This window comes from Pelophylax lessonae, assembly GCF_965119305.1.
Source record: "Pelophylax lessonae genome assembly, chromosome: 6".
Classification (NCBI taxonomy): domain Eukaryota; kingdom Metazoa; phylum Chordata; class Amphibia; order Anura; family Ranidae; genus Pelophylax; species Pelophylax lessonae.
This window is the reverse complement of record NC_138773.1, coordinates 267,053,524-267,068,229: the sequence shown is the minus strand read 5'-3', so window position 1 is coordinate 267,068,229 and position 14,706 is coordinate 267,053,524. Positions and strand designations below refer to the sequence as shown.

At 42.5% G+C, this 14,706-nt stretch overlaps 1 protein-coding gene across 4 annotated transcripts in view; it reads left to right on the top strand.

The window, feature by feature from the left end:
* Positions 1-14,706, top strand: part of SLC4A10 (solute carrier family 4 member 10) — a 409,068-nt gene that overhangs the window by 365,783 nt on the left and 28,579 nt on the right. For all 4 annotated transcript variants that reach the window (XM_082261024.1, XM_082261023.1, XM_082261026.1 and 1 more), the window contains exons 19-20: positions 2,042-2,293; positions 10,736-10,804. In XM_082261024.1, the coding sequence (XP_082117150.1) occupies positions 2,042-2,293; positions 10,736-10,804 (321 nt within the window). The remainder of the gene's footprint in view (positions 1-2,041; positions 2,294-10,735; positions 10,805-14,706) is intronic.

Sequence of the window (14,706 nt, the reverse complement as noted above, 5' to 3'; positions counted from 1 at the left end):
GAGGAGGGGCTGGGTCACGGCTCCATGTCTGAATGGACACAGGAAGCTGTGCTACTCTAAAACTAGATGCCTTGATGCTAAATTCCCACATATGCATTTTTGTGGGCACAGCAGCCTGCCGTGCCTGCGTTTCCACAAAAAAAGGTGCATGCACCTTTTAAAAAAAGTGCATACAAATAGCCAGGGCGCAAGATCAATAAAAGTGTCATACCAGTCTCTGGGAAGCATTTCAGAGGTGAAAATTGTAAAACTGTGAACAGCAGACACAAACCAGGGACTGCTGAGCTGGATGGGGGTATGCCACACCTCTGTGGATCAGGAAGCTGTCAGCATGTGAACTAAGAGAGCACTGGAGTTGGACTCACAGGGACTCAGGACAGCAAGGAGTGTGGGGGATCCACTCAATATTGACGAAGGGGCAGGTCCCTGAAACATGTTCGTCAGCCCACTCTATTAATTGACTTTGGAAACCTCACACGCTGACAGTGGTCTGCACCCCTGGAGGTCTGGTAATCCATCTCCTGGCCCAGCGGTCCTACATCTCACACTGGTGTTGAGTGGATCCCCACATTTCAGGGACCTGCCCCTTTGTCAATATTGAGTGGATCCCCACACTCCTTGCTGTCCTGAGTCCATGTGAGTACGACTCCAGTGCTTTCTTAGTTTGCAGCATCGATCGGCAGAGGACTCAGTGCACATGCTGAGAGCTTCTTGATCCACAGCGGTGTCGCATACTGCCATCCAGCTCAGCGGTCCCTGGTTTGTGTCTGCTGTTCACAGCTTTACAATTTTCCCCTTTAAAGTGCTTCCAAGAGATTGTTATGTAAGTCTTGCAGTGATATTTTAATAAACTTTGACACTTTTATTGATCCTGCGCCCTGGCTATTTGTGTGCACCTTTCCATGGGTCTTTCCCTGATCTGAATCGCCTGGAGCTGCAGATCAATAGTTATGCCTTCATTGATATTTTTTACCCAGTTTATACTGCATAGCAAATTATTTCAATAATTTGTTCCCCTTGACAGCTGCTTATCTCCTGCCATCTATTGACTAGTACTTCATGCTTTCACATAGTGGACTTTTATATTGTGACACAGCAATCTTTTTTGAGCGCTTGGGTATGTGCCTTAGGGCAATTTACTTTTTAAAAAACGTGGCCGCAGGGAAATCGCATGGTCTATTCCTGCACCTGCACTATCATCTTACATAGGTGGGGGTGCTATTTAGAATGAATGGCAACCCCGCTCGTTTCCACAGAGCAGTGCATTTTCACAGGGGGTGGTTGCAGGTATGGGAAACGCTGAGATTCCCGCAGCCACACGCATAAGTGTGAACCAAGCCTTAAGGTTCCTTTACCACACTGTACTACCAAATATATTTTAATTGTTTGCTGTGGAAATGACAATTTATATTATGGAGTTATTTGTGTAAGTCAGTATAGATTGTGATCCTGATTCAGGGTTAGGCTGATTCAGGATCACAGAGATGACTTCCATGACTTCAGGCTCATTGGTGTAGGGCAGGAATGTCTACCCCAAATATATTTAAACCTAAACAAAAATGTAATCCATTGAAGCTTATTAGTCATATGCGGTGGTTGCATGAATTTTTTTCCTCCTACACCTCCTACCTATGTGCAGATGAAGAAAGGTGAAGGTATCTGAAGGTATTTGTGGAGATGTTTGTAGTCCAAATCAGAAGAGCAGCCTAGGGCCACAATGCTGTTTATCTCTGTTCATACAGTGAGTGAGCATTGTCAGCCTAGCCTGTGTTACTGGTGGATCACGGGGTGAAAGTAAAGGGAAAAAAGCCTGAATACCTGATGCAGCAACCGCATCTAAGGGTAGGAAAACTGCATATATATATATATATATATATATATATCATTTTTTTGGGGGGGGGGGGTTTAGATACGCTTTCAGGCTGAATCAAACAAATAGATTTACAAATAGATATATACATTTTTTCTTAACTAAATTTAAAAACCACAAAACAGTGGGCAGTAAACTAACCTAAATGATTTATATTCTTTGTTTCTACAGAAGGGCTGTGGCTACCATCTTGATCTTCTGATGGTTGCTCTCATGCTTGGTGTATGCTCGCTGATGGGTCTTCCCTGGTTCGTTGCTGCCACTGTCCTCTCCATCACTCATGTGAACAGTCTCAAGCTGGAGTCAGAGTGTTCGGCTCCAGGAGAGCAGCCTAAGTTTTTAGGGATCCGTGAACAAAGGGTTACGGGACTCATGATTTTTGTACTCATGGGGTCCTCTGTATTTATGACAAGGGTTCTTCAGGTAAGTAAACAGCTTCATCAGGTCCATTAAATAAAACTTCTTGGGGTTGATTTACTAAAACTGGAGAGTGCAAAATCTGGTGTAGCTGTGTGCATGGTAGCCAATCAGCTTCTAACTTCAGCTTATTATTAAATTGAAGTAATTTCCTGTTGCCCCAGTGATGACGTTTATTAGAACGAAACGTACGTCGGGTGGTAGGGTTAGTGGTGACGTCTTATCATCTGTAAGGACGCCAGATGCTGTGTATAACCGATTTGCCTACAATATCCTTGAAGTACATGTCTATACCAATAAATTGTTTTTTATGGATGTCTGCGCAATGGGTTGTCCTTTTTCATGTGTGACGCAATGAGCTGGAGTGTGGATTACTAGCACAGCTTGATATTAATGAGATGTGGTTTATCCACCCATACTGAGAGCCTGAATTTGCTAAGAAAGTGTCATCCCATAGATGAGGTGCACTTGCATTGAAAAAGCTGCAAAAAGGCTGTGTTAAACCTGCAAAGGATGATCCATCTGGTAAGAGGCAGATACTCTTTTGTGTGCAGTGGAGTACGGTGTATTTAAATAGGTTCACAATTATACACCAGAAGAATCGCCTCTGAATGGTTGTTGGGAATCCACACCTGATTACACTATCTTGTGCATGGGACTTTTTTTCGTCTATTTATTTAACCATAGACTCACTTTTGGTTTAACTATTTCACTTTGTGAAAAACACCCTTTTTTAATTGATGCTATTAATGATTTGTTTTTTTTTTTTAGCACTTTAGCACTGTTGTTTTGGATAAGCGCATTTACTTTCTATAAATTGTAAATGATCACCCTGTAAAAGAACCCATTCAGTTTAAAATAGAAATGAAAGGCAAAACATTTGTGTATAGATATATATAATAATTATAAATACCTTGTTTCCTCCTTTTTATAAGTGATCGCATTCCCTCTTTTCTCAGCTGCATCAGAGCTGAGGGGAGGAGGAAAAGCAGCAGCACACTGAGCTTCCCAGTGAAAGGTTGTGCAGTGGAGGTGTGTCAGCACAAGTCTGATCATTGGAGGAGAGCAGGCATAGTTCCCAACATAGCTAGAGACCTGACAATGTGTTCCCCTGCTTAGTGTGGTCAGTTTGTAATAGCAAAGAAGAGGGACTGGCAGGAACACCAGGAATTTCACACAAAGGAAGCAATGCAGAGACAACAGGATACTTTTTCATACAAGTAAATGGTACAGCAGGCACATATCAGGAATATGAACTTTCGAGGTAACAAAACACTTTAACCTTGGACAAAACAACCTGGAAGCTGATTTTTCTATACAGAGCTGTGCCAGATGTTGCCATCTACAGTTTTAGTAAACCACCCACTTATGTTTAATATGCTTTATTGTCATTATTATTTTTGTTTTTTTTCCCTTCCTCTGGATCAACTCTGGGTATTGGGTAGTGTATATGGAGGTTTTCTATTTAACTGTGTTGGCTTTCTTTTTTTTTTCACTGTTGGTTGAATTGGATGAATTTGTGTCTTTTTTTTAACCATATTAATTATGTAACTAAGTATGCAATATTGTTCTCATCCATTGAGACTAGTGAGATTTTTTTTCTTTTACGAATTGGAAAAAATAAAGAGGAAATCAGACTGCCCTTGTAAGAAAGTTTAGTGTAATTTCAATGCTAGCCGCCCCCCCGTATCCGTATGTCTAACAATAAACAAGTCTCCAGAAATACAATATATACCCTGCAATAGATGGGGAGCAGTGGCAAAAAACTTCCTCATTTTGGGAAGTATTGCATTGCATTGAACAACATTGATGCCTTGCTCCTCCAGCAGCGAGGGGCATGTGACAAGTATTGGTTTTGGCATAGCAATAGGTTGATAATAAGTACTATATGTGCCCCTTACCATGCTCATCTCAGTATAAGCTACAAGAAATACAGTAAGTGTCACTTAATGTGGATGGTACCCTGTGGGTAGCCAGGAAGCTTCTTCTAACACTCATAACACCCTCCAGCTGCCTGAAAAAAGTAAGCTCTTGCAAAATAGAGAACTACATGGGAATGTTGAAAAGCCAGTAAATGGCTGCACAGCACTGGCAGCACAGTTGGAAGTTGAATGAAAGCAAAGAACAGACTGGGATTTTAAAATGAAGATTTATTCCATAAGACGTGCTGGCACAAAGAGGAAGTAAATGGTTACTACTAGGGATGAGCTTCAAGTTTGACTCGAACATTGGCTGTTCGCTCGTTCGTCGAACGACGAACAAATGGGCTTCTTCGCGGGAACTTTGAGTTCCCGCAGTATCATGGACTCTCACCTCTGATTCCAATAAATCACCTGCTGGCCAGGGGAATCAAACCCACAGCCATCTCAATTGCAAGCCTGGTATTCTACCACCTACGCCACCGTTAAGCCTGCTTAACCACTTGCCGACCGCCGCACGACTATCTACGTCGGCGGTCAGCCCCTCACAGGCAAACTAACGTAGGGCTACGTTGCTTGCTTGTGAGGGTCTAGGGAGCGAGCGCGCGCCCCCGGAGGCGCGCTCCCGCTCCCGCGTGGTCACGGACCCCCCCGCGCGTGTGACCAGCGGACCCGATGTCCGCCGGCCACTCGGCGATCGGCGGGGGAGAGGGAGAATGTCAGGCAGCTTGTGTAAACAAACTGCCTGTCATTCTCCTCGCTGCAAAGACACTGATAAAACGGATCTGGTATGTAGATCCGTTGATCAGTGTCCTTACAGCTAGAGCCACAGCCAATCACAGTAGAAACCACGCCCCTAGGGACACACACAGCCCCTCCCTTCCAAATAAAGTTAACCCCTTCACTACCAGTGTATTTTTACAGTAACAGTGCATATGTATAGCACTGATTACTGTAGAAATGTCACTGGTAACCCCAAAAGTGTCAAAAATGTCAGTCAAGGGTCCGATCTGTCCACCGCAATGTCGCAGTACCGCGAAAAAAATCGCAGATCGCCGCCATTACGCGTTAAAAAAAAAAACAACAAAAATGACAAAAATCTTTCCCTTTGTTAGTAAACGCGATAACTTTTGCGCAAACCAATCAAAATACGCTTTTTGCGATTTTTTTTACCAAACATAGGTAGCATAAAACAAATTGGCCGAAAATTTTTAAAAATTTTGATTTTTACATTTTTTTTTGGGGGAATTTCATATAAAAAAATGTGAAAAATATTGCTATTTTTGCAAAATTGACGCTCTTTTTTTGTTTATAGCGCGTGATCAAAAAATCGCACAGGTGATCAAATACCACCAAAAGAAAGCTCTGTTTGTGGGAAAAAAAGGACGTCAAATTCGTTTAGGTACAGCGTCGCACGACCGCGCAATTGTGCGTTAAATTCACGCAGTGCCGAATCGCAAAATACCCTCTGGTCGGAATGGGGGTAAAATCTTCCGGGGCTTAAGTGGTTAAGCTGAACACACTCTCCCTAAATTTTATCTGATCCACTGTGTGTAGGGTGAGATAGGAGTTAGTTAGTTAGGCAGAGTGTGTTCAGCCTAAGCAAGCTTGATGGCTTGCAATTGCGGGGTTGTGGGTTCAAAGTTCAAATCCCTTGGCCAGCGAGCAGGGAGAGAGATTTTTGCTTTTTACAGTTTGCTGATTTTATACCACAAAGTTATATATATATATATATATATATATATATATATATATATATATATACTGTATATATATTTATAGGCACTTCAGTTTATGTCAGTATTGCTGAAAAAAATGGCGTGGGCCCCCCCCCCCAGTCCATACCAGGCCCCTCGGGTCTGGTAAGGAGTTTAAGGGGAACCCCTCCCCATAAACAAGAAAATGAATGGCGTGGGGTTTCCCCTAAAATCCATACCAGACCCTTATCTGACCAAACACCCTGGCTGGCCAGGATGGGGGTGGGGTGAGCGAGCGCCCCCCTTCCTGAACCATACCAGGCCACATGCCCTCAACATGATGTGGACAGGGGTCTCAGTATTGCTGAAAAAAATGGCGTGGCCCCCCCCAGTCCATACCAGGCCCCTCGGGTCTGGTATGGAGTTTAAGGGGAACCCCTCACCATAAACAAGAAAATAAATGGCGTGGGGTTTCCCCTAAAATCCATACCAGACCCTTATCTGAGCACACAGCCTGGCTGGCCAGGATGGGGGTGGGGTGAGCGAGCGCCCCCCTTCCTGAACCATACCAGGCCACATGCCCTCAACATGATGGGGACAGGGGTCTCTTCCCGACAACCGTGGGCTGTGGTTGTGGGGGTCTGCTGGGGGGAGGATTATCAGAATATGTAAGCCCCCTTTAACAGGGGGGTCCCCAGATCCTGCCCCCTATGTGAATGGATATCGGTCACACATTCACCAAAAAAGTTTACAAAAAAAATAAAGACAAGAGCAAGTTTTGGAAAAGTCCTTTATTAAAAAATAAAAAAAATTGTGTCCCCCGATGATCAGTCGCCCGCACGAAAATAGAAAAAAAAAAGAAGCTCCTGCTTCTACGGACTTTTACATTTTGGCTTGGAGTTCCCCTTAACCACTTGCCGACCGCCGCACGACTATCTACGTGGGCGGTCAGCCCCTCACAGGCAAAGTGACGTAGGGCTACGTCACTAGCTTGTGAGGGTCTAGGGAGCGAGCGCGCGCCGCCGGAGGCGCGCTCCCGCTCCCGCGTGGTCACGGACCCCCCCGCGCGTGTGACCGGCGGACCCGATCGCCGCCGGCCACTCTGCGATCGGCGGGGGAGAGGGAGAAAGTCAGGCAGCTTGTGTAAACAAGCTGCCTGTCATTCTCCTCTCTGTATGAGAGATGATCACATGGATCTACTATGTAGATCCGTTGATCACTCTGCATACAGTTGAAGCCACAGCCAATCACAGTTAGAATCACGCCCCTAGGGACACACACAGCCCCTCCCTCTCAAATAAAGTTAACCCCTTCACTACCAGTGTATTTTTACAGTAACAGTGCATATATATAGCACTGATTACTGTAGAAATGTCACTGGTAACCCCAAAAGTGTCAAAAATGTCAGTCAAGGGTCCGATCTGTCCGCCGCAATGTCGCAGTACCGCAAAAAAAATCGCAGATCGCCGCCATTACGCGTTAAAAAAAAAAACAACAAAAATGACAAAAATCTTTCCCTTTGTTAGTAAACGCAATAACTTTTGCGCAAACCAATCAAAATACGCTTTTTGCGATTTTTTTTACCAAACATAGGTAGCATAAAACAAATTGGCCGAAAATATTAAAAAATTTTGATTTTTACATTTTTTTTGGGGGGAATTTCATATAAAAAAAAGGGAAAAATATTGCTATTTTTGCAAAATTTACGCTCTTTTTTTGTTTATAGCGCGTGATCAAAAAATCGCACAGGTGATCAAATACCGCCAAAAGAAAGCTCTGTTTGTGGGAAAAAAAGGACGCCAAATTCGTTTCGGTACAGCGTCGCACGACCGCGCAATTGTCCGTTAAAGTCACGCAGTGCCGAATTGCAAAATACCCTCTGGTCGTTTAGCAGCCAAATCCTCCGGGGCTTAAGTGGTTAAATCCATACCAGATCTGAGGGGCCTGGTATGGATTCTGGGGGGGACCCCACGCAGTTTTTTTTTTATTTTCTTATCTGTATTGCTGGGAGCCGACAATACATTACAGCCGCGAGCAAGTTTAAATTACACTTTTTCCTTTAAAAATGTCAGTATTGCTGCAGCAGGCTACAATGCGCTACTTTACAGGCACATTAAGGGGGCCCCCAAGGCATGATATTTAAAAGAATTTCTAATTTTTATTGTTTCACTTTAAGCATTAATAAAATCACTGCTCCTGTAAAAACGATTGTTTTAAAATATTTTTTTTTTGCATAGATTCATGTGCCCCAGGGCAGTACCCAGGTCCCCATACACTTTTGTGGCCAATAACTTGCATTTAAGCCTTTAAAATTAGGACTTTTGATTTTTCATATTTGTGTCCTATAGACTTTGATGGAGTTTGCGTGTTCGCTAGAACATTTCCCCTGTTCGAGATGTTTTGTGCGATTCGAACAGGGGGGGGGTGTTTGGCTCATCACTAGTTACTGTGATGGCCATGAGCTATATCAAAAATTCAGTATCGAATGATGCAGTCTATTACTAGCAGTAAGGCTCGGTTCACATTTGTGCACTGCAGGAATCCTGCAAATTCACTGTGGGTTCCCACATCACACCCCACTCGCAGGCAGTTTACACTGCTGTATGCGAACTGCTGGGAGTGTCAATACAAATTAATTAAGTTAATGACACCACCAGACCAGTTTGCATATCTCAGTGCAAACTGTCAATTCAGACAGGAATCGGATTGCATAGGTGTGAACACCCATGCGATCTGATTCTGGTGCGGACCAAAAAACTGCATGAGTTTGGTCCAAATGCAATGCAAATTTAGCTATACAATCTGCATGGCTGAATTTGCATCGAATGTGATTTGCACAGCAGTGTGGTGCGAATCACATGCAATGTCTGACATCGCTATAGTGTGAACCGGCCATAACACAGCAGTTTTTGTTTTTCTGAGTCACTTGTAATATAGTCTTTTATAATTGTTGCCCTGCCAGTAGATTTGTAATTTTTCCACTTCATGTAATAGGGTGACAACCCTGTTTATTCTACAGTGAAATCTCATAGCTTTGTTGCCCCCTGTGGACAGGCTAATCCTATATGAACATATAGGAGTTGATTTACTAAGGACAAATAGGCTGTTCGCTTTTCAATGGAAGTTGCACTTTGGAAAAGGTGTATAGTGGGTAGGGCGCTGCTTAGCAATGCAGATATGCCTCTGGAAGGGTTATAATTGTGTACCATAAAGTGCTTTATGCTCAAACAAATAAGGTGCTATAGGTGCATAACCAGTGTTTGCTAAACATGAATACAGGTAAACACAGAATAAAAGCAACAAATTACCCATGATCAAAACAGTGATAAAAAAGTGACTGGTGCTCAAGTGCTTCAAAACTGTGTTTTTTACACCAAAGACTGCTGGTAGAATATAAATATGTAAAAAATAAAAAATAAAAATGCAAAAGTTCATCATACTCATAAAGTGACAGATACTCTTAAAAGTGCTCCAACTAATTCTTTACATAAATACTGGTTGCTGGTGTTCCACAAACGTGCTTCCCTTCTTGTGCCTCACTCACCAGAGAGCTCGCCCCTCTTGGGGGGTAACCAGCATTTACAGCAATCAATATTTAGGAGAGCAGGCCTGGGATCCACATCTGAATGACACCCAGTGGCTGGAGCGGCCGACCTAAGCTTCACATACAGTGGTATACCTTTTTCCTTTTGCCTCGCTTTACATTCAAAAACATGGGAAACAATCGCCCATAGTGCAAAACTGTATAGTTGCTTTATTAAAAATACATTCTAATGCACTTTACAGCAAGTCCGCGTGTACCCAGCATGACAGAATACAGGAAGTCCGGGTAGCGGTGCGTTCCACGGACTCTACCAGAAGTGACACAATGCCAGTGGTAGCTCCACACTATGCGTTTCATCACAATGACGTCATCAGGGCCACTTAGTTGTTTTTGATACACCAAATGTGTTCTGTTAAAGCAGCTTCCCTTTGACTGGTATTCAAGTCACCTTTTTTTCTTTTGTATTAATACATATGCTACAGGAACCACACTGGCATATTTCTACTATTTAAACCATTTTACCTCTTTATTAGCAATAAAAATCGACAGGGGTTCTAATCCTTCTCCACTGTATCCATTCCACTGAATATCATGTCATGAGATAAAATACCTCATGGTTTTAATGAGATAAATACCACATATTTAGATTAAATACCACATGCAGTATTTTAGAAGTGCATTTTGGTGAATTGCAAAACTATTTTTGAAAGACTTTTTAACCACACGATTTAATGGGAAAATACCACTTTGTGAATGGAGCCCAATATAACTGGTAACAATGCAGTTTGGGCAATAAGTACAGCAAATTATTAGATGACCAGAATTCTGGCAGGATCAACAGGTATTTGAACAGATATAAAAATGCATTCAATGGTAGATTTACAAACCAAAAGGTGCAAAATAGGAGAAGTTCACTGTTAGGGTTTTCCTTCACTTTAACTCTATTGACTGATTGTATCATCTATAAAATTTTTTATTTTTCACTAAGTTACATTTTGCTACTGCAGTGCTTAATGTGAATGGGCCCTAACATGATCTCTTTCGCTAAAAAAACATTAAAAACAAGCTACACAAATATATATACACACATATATATATATATATATATATATATATATATATATATATATATATATATATATATATATATATATATATATATATATATATATATATATATATATGTTACATTTTCCCAATGTACAGTGTGCTGCAATTTCTTATGACTTTTTATTTTAAGCCATTTTGGTAACCATGTATATCTATCTTTTCTCTTTTTGGTGTGTAGTTTATTCCTATGCCAGTTCTTTATGGAGTCTTTCTCTATATGGGTGCCTCATCACTAAAGGGAATTCAGGTAATGTGCTTATAATGACTGGTGACTTTAGGATACACACAGCAGGGTCAGAGATACAGTGCATCTGGAAAGTATTCACAGCGCTTCACTTTTTCCACATTTTGTTATGTTACCCCCTTATTCCAAAATGGATTAAATTCATTATTTCCCTCCAAATTCTACAAACAATACCCCATAATGACAAAGTGAAAGAAGTTTGTTTGAAATCTTTGAAAATGTATTAAAAAAAAAAAATGAAAAAATCACATGTACATAAGTATTCAAAGCCTTTGCTATGACACTCAAAATTGAGCTCAGGTGCATACTGTTTCTACTGATCATCCTTGAGATGTTTCTATAACTTGATTGGAGTCCACCTGTGGTAAATTCAGTTGATTGGACATGATCTGGAAAGGCACATGCCTGTCTATATAAGGTTTCACAGCTAACAGTGCATGTCCGAGCACAAACCAAGCCATGAAGTCCATGGAATCGTCTGTAGACCTCCAAGATAGGATTGTATTGAGGCACAATTCTGGAAAAGGGTATAGAAACATTTCTGCAGCATTAAAGGTCCCAATGAGCACAGTGGCCTCCATCATCAGTAAATGGAAGAAGTTTGTAACCACCGTCAGCCCGGCCAAACTGAGCGATTGGGGGAGAAGGGCATTAGTCAGGGAGGTGGCCAAGAACCCAATGGTCACTCTGACAGTGCTCCAGCATTTTTCTGTGGAGAGAGGAGAACCTTCCAGAAGAACAACCATCTCTGCAGCACTACACTAATCAGGCCTGTATGGTAGAGTGGCCAGATGGAAGCCACTTCTCAGTAAAAGTCACATGACAGCCTGCCTGGAGTTTGCCAAAAGGCACCTGAAGGACTCTCAGACCATCAGAAGCAAAATTCTCTGGGCTGATGAAACAAAGATTGAAATCTTTGGCCTGAATGGAAAGCCTCATGTCTGCACTCTGCAGGAAACCAGGCACCGCTCATGACCTGACCTATACCATCCCTACATTAGTGGTGGTGGCAGCATCATGCTGTGGGGATGTTTTTTTAGCGGCAGGAACTAGGAGACTAGTCAGGATCGAAGGAAAGATGAATGCAGCAATGTACAGAGACATCCTTGATGAAAACCTGCTCCAGAGCACTCTGGACCTCAGACTAGGGGAAGGATCATCTTCCACCAGGACTCTAAGCACACAGCCAAGATAACAATGGAGTGGCTATGGGACAACACTGTGAATGTCATTGAGAGGCCCAGCCAGAGTCCAGACTTGAACCAGATTGAACATCTCTGGAGAGATCTGAAAATGGCTGTGCACCAATGCTCCTGCAAAGAAGAATGGGAAAAATTGCCCAAAAATAGGTGTGCCAAGGTTGTAGCATCATACTTCTTTCATGTTGTCATTATGGGGTAATGTTTGTAGAATTTGAAAGGAAAAAAATTATTTTATCAATTTTGGAATAAGGCTGTAACATAACAAAATGTGGAAAAAGGGAACCGGATGCACTAAAAGTATTTAGCTTTAATTTAAAGCAAAATTATTACCATACTTAATGTTCTTCTATTGCAGCTTTTCAGCAAAAATTGACAGTGTCTTTGCTATTATGGAACTGTGTATTCCAGTTTAGTACAGTTAGATCCTTGACTCTGCTGTAAAAATATCTTGACAGGGAACATGCCAACAGGAGGGGAAAGCAGATGTGCTTAATGATGTGTGTTGCTGCTTCTTCATTGTCCAATCACTATATTGTTTAACAGAAAGATGGCACCCTGTATTCCTTAAGGGAGAAGTATGGGTTTAAAAAAAGAAAAATATATACATACTCACCTGTCTGTCGTCAATTCCAAAACCGAAAATTGAGTGATCACATAACCACTGATCACTCTGTTCTCTGTCTGTCCTGACTGGAGAGCAGTCACTGTCAGTCTCTGTTCTCTGCTCTGTTTCTCAAGCACTGACTGGAGTGCCAGGCAGGGGAGGAGGTAGTTCTTAGCCATGTGCTGAAAGATAGAGCCAGCTGTCAATCAGGCAGCGGGATGGATCCCAGCATTATTGTCAGGAAACTCGCAGAGTCTGGTGTGGCTCTGCACCACATGCATATATAATGTCCTAGCCAGACCAAAAAGTGTCAAATTCAACTTGACTTCTTGAAAAGGTGCTTAAAGAATTACAACATGCTTCCACCCACAAATTGAAAGAAGTTACAGCATTTCTACTAAGTTAGCTTGGGCAGGACTTTCAAGTGTCAGGAGGATTTAATCCCTTCGCGCTCACAATCTGCCAATAAATGATTTCCAGCATGGTGCCTTGTTTATGTTTCCCCTTTGAGAGCCAGCAACCAACACTTTATAAAAGCTACTTGCTGTTAGTCCCAGCTGCCACAAACAGCTTCGGTCCCCATTGATGATTGAGATCATGTGATCTCTATGCTAGCTATGAAATAGTGATGACATGCAGGCTGGAGACTACTTTGGAAAAAATAGAAACCTTCAGCCTGCAAATGAACACTGCCATCGTGAGGCTGTAGTGACATCTTAAGACCTCATGCACATGGGCGTATGAAAATATGCTGCATTTTTTCTGCCCGAACCTGACAGGAAAAATGCCTTGAGTGTTGCGCTGTTATGTGTATGTATGAGCATACGTATTTTGTGTTTATATCCATTTACACGTGTGCTGCGTTTAGGTGTGTATGAATGTAAACTCATTCTACTAGTTAAAATATTAATTTATTCTTCCTTCAAGGGTGCAGCACCCTCCTTCAACATGTTATGTGCATAGATTATTAATATAAAGTTCATCAGTAATCATAAAAATAATATTAATATAAATAAAATACAATAACTATTATATACATGTAGCGGGGTTAAACATGCCTAAAGACACTGTTTGATATGTGGGAAGGAACTAGGCTCCCTCTAGTGGTAGCTGCATGGAATTTCCCGGGCTGTGACTTCCTTTTCACAAGATGAAGAAACTACATCTCCCAGGCTGCTTTGCAAGATCCAGGGTGCACGGCTGCACCGCACGGCACTATGGGGGAGGTTATTTAAAGGAAGAGAGAAGCGCGCGAAGGGGGGGGGCCTTTCTGCGCTGGACTCTGAGGAACCAGCGAGCGAGAGTGAAGGACTGACACTGGATATTGGGCCAGAGCCTTTTAGCCTGGAGGGACGACGTGGAACCGTCCCATCTCAAGCACGAGGCACATTCCTGGAGGTCATACTGCTGTTTGCCGAGACCGGAAGTCATCCGCCAGAAGGACCCCGCGCGGCTGGCATATAGCCAAAGGACTGAGACCGCAGTGGAAGCGCGCGAAGGAGAAACTTCTGTTGGTGAGAGGGCACATGCCCAATAACTGACTTTATCTGCTGAAGAGACAGTTTTATCTACAGATAGCGGTAGCGCAGCAGGAGGTGATAAAACCCCGGGGTTTATCACCATACTCTCTCAGGAGACTCATAGACAAACAATACGGTCTGTAAAGGAGTCGCCAGAGGCTTATCTCTCTCGCAGAAGTTATTGCTCAGTTACGCAGACACCCTGCGGTGACAACTAACAGCTCGTTGTTTTCTCTCTCTTGATCTTTATTCCTAATCTGGATTACAAATGAGCTCTATTCAATAACCTTGCTAGCGAAGATCAACAAGAAAGAAGAGAACTCTGGGGGAGGGACTCAGATAGGCCCACCTACCTGGTACTGTGTCTAGCCTTAATGCAGGAGGAGTGTGGGGGTATTCTTTTACCTTTTTAAAGCTGTTTTAAATAACCTTTTATGGACTTGTATTGTATTGTATTGTATCTCCCCTATTCAATTTGATATATAGTAAACTAAGTTTGGTTAATTACAATCTTGTGCGTTGTTCCATTGTGTCACCCAGAAGGACTACTATTCAAGAAGGTAACAAGGTATTGTTGCA